We start from the raw sequence: 8,099 nt of genomic DNA, 5'->3' as shown, positions 1-8,099 counted from the left end.
CCTACATTGTTGGTGGGAATGCAAGTTGGTACAGCCACTCTGGAAAACAGTGTGGAGGTCCCTTAAAAAGTTAAAAATTGAGCTACCCTATGACCCAGCCATTGCACTACTCGGTGTTTACCCCAAAGATACAGACGTAGTGAAGAGAAGGGCCATATGCACCCCAATGTTCATAGCAGCATTGTCCACAATAGCCAAAGTGTTGAAGGAACCGAGATGCCCTTCAACAGATGACTGGATTAAGAAGATGTGGCCCATATATACAATGGAATATTACTCAGCTATCAGAAAGAACGAATTCTCAACATTTGCTGCAACATGGACGGCACTGGAGGAGATAATGCAAAGTGAAATAAGTCAAGCAGAGAAAGACAATTATCATATGGTTTCTCTCATCTAGGGAACATAAGAACTAGGAAGATCGGTAGGAGAAGAAAGGGATAAAGAAAGGGGGGGTAATCAGAAGGGGGAATGAAGCATGAGAGACTATGGACTCTGAGAAACAAACTGAGGGCCTCAGAGGGGAGGGGGATGGGGGAATGGGATAGACTGGTGATGGGTAGTAAGAAGGGCACGTATTGTATGGTGCACTGGGTGTTATACGCAACTAATGAATCATCGAACCTTGCATCGGAAACTAGGGATGTACTGTATGGTGACTAACATAATATAGTAAAAAAACATTAAAAAAAAGAATTAAGCCCATGCATATACAGTCAGTTAATTTATGATGAAGGAGTAAAAAATATACAATGGGAAGGATAATGTTCTTCAATAAATGGTGTTGGGAAAACTGAACAACCACATGGAAAATAATGAAATTGGTCCCCTGCCTCACACCATACACTAAAATCTACTCAAAGTGAGATTGAAGACTTGACCGTAAGATCTGAAACCATAAAACTACTAGAAGAAAACAGGCAGTAAGCTCCCTGACATCAGTCTTGGCAATAATTTTTTGGATTTGACACCAAAAGCAAAGGCAACAAAAGCAAAAACAAACAAGTGGGACCACATCAAACTAAAAAAAGCTTTTGCATAGCAAAAGAAACAATCAACAAAATGAAAAGGCAATCTACCAAACGGGAGGAAGTAATTCCAAATCACATACCTGGTAAAGGGTTAATATCCATAATATATAAGGACTTGAATATTTCAACAGTGAGAAAACAATCTGATTATAAAATGGGCAAGCGGGGGCGCCTGGGTGGCTCAGTTGTTAAGCGTCTGCCTTCAGCCCGGGGCGTGATCCCAGGGTCCTGGGATTGAGCCCCACATCGGGCTCCCTGCTCCGCTAGGAGCCTGCTTCTCCCTCTCCCACTCCCCCTGCTTGTGTTCCCTCTCTCGCTGGCTGTCTCTATCTCTGTCGAATAAATTTAAAAAAAAAAAGAAAGAAAAGAAAACAGTATGGAGGACCCTCATAAAACTAAAGACAGAACTAACATATGATCCAGTAATTCCACGTCTGGGAATATACCCAAAGGTAATAAAAACATTACCTCAGAAAGATATCTACACCTGCATGTCTGCTGCAGCATTATTTACAGTAGCCATGACACGAAAGCATACACAAGATGGAATAGTATTCAGTCATAAAGAACAAGGAAATCTTGCTCTCTCTCTTTCTCTCTCTCAAAATAAATAAATACATCTTAAAAAAAAAAAAGAACAAGGAAATCCTGCCTATTTGCAACAACATAGGTGAATCTTGAAGGCATTATGCTAAGTGATGAGCCAGACACAGAAAGATAAATCCTGTATGATCTCACTTACATATGGAATCTAAACACTCCCCCCACCAACTGAACCCCCCCCCAACTCAAAGATACGGAGACCAATTTGATCGTTACCAGAGGTGGGAGTGGTGGGTGTGCAAAACGGATGAAGGTAGTCAAAAGGTACAAACTCGCGCCTATAAAACAAATAGGTCAAGGTAATGTAATGTACAGCATGGTGACTACAATTAATTATACTGTATTACATATTTAAAAGTTGCTGAGAGAATAGACACTAAAAGTTCTCATCACAAGAAAAAAAATTTGTGACTATGTGTAGTGATGGTTGTTAAGAGTAGGCTTATTGTCATGATCATTTCACAACATATGCAAATATCAAATCATTATGTTGCATGCCTGAAACTAATATGTTATATGTTAATTATAAAAAATATACCTCAATTAAAAAAAGACTATTTCAATTAAGATGTTCAAATCATTTTTAAAATTTCAAAAATAACTTTTCATGTAAGTATCATTATGAAACCAGCTAGTAGCACCAAAAACTTCAAAATTAAAGGTATCCACTTTTGTATATAGGTGTTATATTTTTTCAAAATCGAGTTATTAGCTATGATACTTGGTAAACCTAACTAGCTAGTACATGCAGTGATTAGTCTGTGAAGTTGCAGTGACCCAGTCTGCACAAAATAAGCAAGGTCATCATATTACTACTGTAATTCATCAAATCTAAGATGCCACAGGATGTAAGACTCATCCTGATTTCACAGATGTTAAAAAAACGTGCTCTAGGATTGATGAAATGTGGTGGTGGTAGTAGGAACAGCAGTAGGAGCAGCAACGGTGGTGATTCTAGTTGTAGTCGTAACACATAAACCTAGTATTTGCTATGTACCAGAGGCACCGCTAAGTTCTTTATATAAACTCATTTAATCCTAATAACCTTACCAAGTAAATATTATGACAATAATTATTATATTATATAATGTATAGTTAATATATAAAACAATGTATTATATTAACATGTGAACATAATTATATATTAATCAGATATTATATTACATATAATATATTGTTCTTATTATCATTACTTAGATGAAAGTACTAAGGCATAGAAAGATTAAAAAACTTGCCAATCCCCTTGAATTAGTGTTTTTGTGTTTTTGGTTAAATACCCAGGCGCAATTACTGGATCATAGGGTATTTCCATTTTTAAATTTTGAGGAAATTCCATACTGTTTTCCACAGTGGCCACACCAGTTTGCATTCCTACCAATAGTGCAAGAGGGTTCCCTTTCTCTACATCCTCGCCAACACCTGTTGTTGCTTGTGTTTTTGATTTTGGCCATTCTGACAGGTGTGATACATGCACTCCTATGTTCATAGCAGCATTACTTACAATATGGTATATATATATATTTGGTATTTATATACATATGGTATATATATTGTTTACCTTATGCTGTATATATATAGGAATATTTTTCAGCCGTAAAAAAGAATGAAATCTTACCATTTGCAATGACATTTTTGGAACTAGAGAGTATAATGCTAAACAAAATGAGTCAGAGAAAGACAAATATTACATGATTTCACTCATATGTGGAATGTAAAAAATAAAACAAATGAGCAAAGGGGAAAAAAAGAGAGACAAAAAACAGGCTCTTAACTCTAGAGAATACACTGATAGTTATCAGAGAGGAGGAGGTGGAGGGATGGGGGAGACAGGTGTTGGGGATTAAAGAGTGCACCTGTTGTGATGAGCATGGGTGATGGATGGAAGTGTTGAATCACTCTATTGTACACCTGAAACTAGTATAATACTATATGTAACTATACTGTAATTAAAATAACTTAATAAAAAAATTGGATGTAAGAGCAACCTTAATAAAGTAAGACTTTTATGGAATCAAAGTTTTAAAAACTTGCTTCATATTATCAGCTGATAAATGACAGGGACAGTATTCTATCAAAACATGCAAATTTTAATGTCCTCAGACATTTGTATATTTTGATTGGTAACTATTATTTTGAAGTTCTGAATTGCAAATGGGCAAATGTACATTATACAGCCCATTCTTGGAAAGAGAATTTGTGAGAGCTTATGCAGATATTGTGGCTAGATAATCAAAGAAAACTTTCCTGGGCTGAAGGAGAGAGTAAATCTTTTCTATTCCTGTTCTGAAAGGAAGGGGGTACCTCAATTTCAGAAAAGTGAGTTAAATATACTCTTTGTTTCTTGAAACATGATCAATCCAGTCTTATTTTATTATGTTTTACTTTTTCCCTGTATCTTCTTTCCCCAGTCCTCTTTCCCCCTATGTGGAGGCCCCCATAATATATATCAAACAAGCATGATGTCATCATACTTGATGTTGTCATATTGTCTGATATCTGTCCTTGGGTATCTTTGTATCTGTGTAAAATGAATAATGCTTTTCTTTTTGTTGCTTGTGATTTACGTGTAGGTGTTTGCAATTTTTCTAAATGTTACTACATGATGGATCTCAGTTTCTTACTCGACACTATTTTCCACTCAACACTGTTTTAAGGTCTATCCACATGTCTTATGCAAATCTAAATCAGCTTTCTGTGTTTCTAAACCTGTTTATGCCAGATTGTGTTATTATCGTAGTTGTGGAATTAAGCATTGTGGACTGATGAAATTGAGTGTAAGAGAAAAGCAGAGTTACTGTTTCCCTGAGATCAAAATGGATTGCTCTGGAAAGTTTTAATAAAGCAAGTCCCTGAAGAAATTGCTGAATTAGGTATGAACAAGATAACAGTAAGAAGTTGGAAAAAATGAATAATCTAGAATTTTGATGGCTTTGCCAATGTCATTAATTTTTTCCCCCTCCTCTATTTTTAAAAAGATTTCATTTATTTATTTGAGAGAGAAAGAGAGCATGAGTGGGGGTGGGGGGAGAGTCAGAAGGAGAGGGAGAAGTAGACTCCCCACTCAGCAGGGAGCCCGACATAGGGCTTGATACCAGGGCCCCAAGATCAGAGGCTGACCTGGCTGAGCCAACCAGGCGCCCCCACCCCCTTAAAGAAACGGAAGTGGGAACTCAGAGGTTATGCATTATGAATAAGGTTATACAAGAAAGGAGAGAAGATGCTCCCATAAGTTCACTTATTTCAAAGAAAAGTCTGTGGTCCTATATTAAAAGGTTGACTAATGAATGTACATTCATTTATTTATGTTAAAGTACAATGTTTCATTCATATCAGTTTCATTTTTTATGATTCTCTGCTTTAACGGACTTTGGAATTAACTGAACATTTCATTCCATTGCATCTGTTAAGATTACAGATTTTATGTATTTATTTGTCAGGGAGAGAGAGAGAGAGAGAGCACACGCAGGCGGAGCAGCAGGCAGAGGGAGAAGCAGGCTCCCCGTGGAACAAGGAGCCTGACGTGCGACTCAGGCCCAGGACCCTGGGATCGTGACCTGAGCTGAAGGTAGATGCTTAACTGACTGAGCCACCCAGGCTTCCCATGGCATCTGCTAAGATGCCCACTACTGTATATGCTAAAGAAAGCTGAGCCCAGAAAGAGAAGGTGGGAAATAGAATATACAGTGTTTGGGAAGAAATTGTAGGAACATGTAAAACGCTTATGCTATAAAGCTCATTGGAAAGTAGTATACAAAGTAATATATACACTACATTTGCACCTAATTGTGCTGGATCATCTGCAGAATTAGCTGCTGTAATTCCTCTCATTCCCGCAGGCACCGCCCTTTACAGTGTAAACTCGCTGTTCTTCCGTCAAGAGGTGGACTCTAGTTCTCCATCCGGTTAACCTAGGCGGGACTTGTGAATTGCTTTGACAAATGGAGTGTGGCCAAACGTAGGCCACAAGAGGCCTTCTGGAACTGCACGCACTGTCTTGGAATACTGCCCTGAGACTCTCTTGGGAAAAAGCTAGCTCTGGCCTGGACGATAGCGGCCACATGGGTCAGAGACAAGTGCTCAGCTGAGGCCCCTTATTCACACAAGCCAGTGCACGCACCAACCACTTGATGTGTGACTGAGGCCATCTTAGATCACGTTGTCCCGGACAAGCTACCAGATGACCACCTCATGAATGGACCCAGACAGATGAAAGCAGCACTATCGCCCAGCTACTCACAACCCAAATTGTTGACAAATAGAATTGGGTGCTGTTTGAAGCCTCAGGTTTTGGGGTGGTGTTATGGTACAACAGAGAGCAGAGAGAAGTCTACACAAAGCCATGCGTTAAAAAAAAACAAAGGAAGCAAATAACACAATTAACTATCAAAGAGTTCTGCAGGAAGGTGCTTTTAGGTGGCAAAGATATTTGCCTTGGATGTTGAAAGTGAAAATTGTGGCTCAGGAGCTAATGGCTTATCATATTACTATTTATTAAAAACTTGCATGTTTCTCAACATTTTCCAAGCTAAACCTAGAAGGAAAATCTGTTTTTTAAAAATATTTATATATATATGTATATATATAATTTATAAGAGATGAAGACAGTTTCAATTTCTTTTCAAATTAAACATTGTTCCGCAATCAGCTAACCGAAATTACTGCAACATGAGTCAAGATATCATAAAACTAAGGATAAATGTTTGCTATCAGAAAACTTGATTGAATGTTACCGATGATGCTAGATAATCTATTTTTCATGATAGGATAAAAAATGTAAATATTTTAATTTTACATTTATTACAATCAAATGAATAAATTTTAAAATATTAACTTACCACGGTTTTAGTGCAGTATCCTAGGGCAATTTCATAGTGAACCTGCTCTTTCTCTTGTAATATATTTGGGCCGTATGATTCCACAACAATATACAGACCAACATTTTCTGGATAGACTATTTGAGCCCAAATGGACAGGTTCTGTCCCTTGTCCAAAAAGTAAAAAACATGAAAAATATTATTATGAAATGCCATGTAGGGGCATTTTTCTTTTGTGTTGAAATTTGCACTTTGTGATTCCAGTTTTAAAGGATATTCTCGTGGCTGGACTGTGCCATTTTCAAAAACATATATGAAATATATCTGAGCAGATGAACTCAATAAAAAGAATGACTTCGTTATGCTATTTGTCCATGAATGTAGTTTTATTGCATCTCTAATATTGATCTTGAAATAAAACATGATGTTATTTTCCATTTTTACCACAATGTTTCCAAAATAATCTGGAAAAGAAAGAGAAAAGTTTGTGTTATTCTAAGTAACCATAAATCCATGCACTTTTAACCAAAATAATTTCTTTCATAGCAATGAGGGATTTATCTGTGTTGAGAAAATAAGAGCGTGCAGGCACAAACCTGCAATTTTACATGATGCTGGAGAGCTTCTCTCCCACTTCAGGGTAGAGCGATTATTTTCCTGGATCTATTTCTTCTTGGACTTTTGATATCAGCTTCATAGATGACATCACTTATATAAAAAGGCTGGAATTAGTGCACTACACAATAATGAGCATAGGCATGACAGGAGTAGTATTATTAGGAAGCATTGTGCTATGGATGGAATTGTGTCCCCTCCCCCCCAATGGATAGGTGGAAATCCCAGCTTGCATTGTGACTGTATTTGGTGATAATGTCTTTCAGGAGGTAATGAAGGTTAAACGAGGTCATAAAGGTGGGGCCCTAGTCCAATATGACTGGTATTCTCGTAAGAGGAGGAAGACATAAGATCTCTCTCTCCATACAGGCAGGGGAAAGGCCACGGGAGGACACAGTAAGAAGGTGGCCAAGTCTGCAAGCCAGGAAGAGGGTCCTCCCCAGAAACCAAACTTGATATTACCTTGATCTTGGACTTCTAGGCTGCGGAACTGTGAGAACGTAAATTTCTATTGTTTAAGCCATGTAGCCCATGATATGTGGCTATGGTAGCTGTAGCTGACTAATACAATCGGGATAAAGGAATGGACGTGTGTGTGTGTGTGTGTGTGTGTGTGTGTGTGCACGCGTGTGTGTGCTGGTACCTCTTCAGACTCACTCTATAAGTAATAACCAACTTCCTTCCCTTAACAGAGTATTATGCCTAAGTCACAGACGTTCATAGACAATCAGTCTCTTAAATTCTTTGGTTCTGTAGCTGTATCTGTAAAATGAACAGTTGGACTAGTTGATTTCATAGGTTTCTTTCCAGACACGACATTCTCTGTGTATAGCTTCTAGGGGATATACTTTCCCTAATTTAAACAAAAACAACCCTTTAAGGGGACTGACTAAAAGGAGGAAGGTCAATTCATAGAGTGAAGAAGGTTCAGATTGTATTGTGATTATGCATCTTACATTTGAAATTTAAAATAAATAAGTGGCATTTTCACAAATTCCTATAAATTATATTCTAGTACAACTCCTCAATCAGAAAT

At 37.7% G+C, this 8,099-nt stretch overlaps 1 protein-coding gene across 1 annotated transcript in view; it reads right to left on the bottom strand.

The window, feature by feature from the left end:
* Positions 1-8,099, bottom strand: part of CATSPERE (catsper channel auxiliary subunit epsilon) — a 175,942-nt gene that overhangs the window by 53,519 nt on the left and 114,324 nt on the right. The window contains exon 12 of the mRNA XM_040636085.1: positions 6,470-6,912. Within this exon, the coding sequence (XP_040492019.1) occupies positions 6,470-6,912 (443 nt within the window). The remainder of the gene's footprint in view (positions 1-6,469; positions 6,913-8,099) is intronic.

Source organism: Ursus maritimus, unplaced genomic scaffold (genome assembly GCF_017311325.1).
Source record: "Ursus maritimus isolate PB19 unplaced genomic scaffold, ASM1731132v1 scaffold_2, whole genome shotgun sequence".
NCBI lineage: Eukaryota > Metazoa > Chordata > Mammalia > Carnivora > Ursidae > Ursus > Ursus maritimus.
Note: the sequence above shows the minus strand (reverse complement) of the source record. Positions and strands in the feature narration are given on the sequence as shown.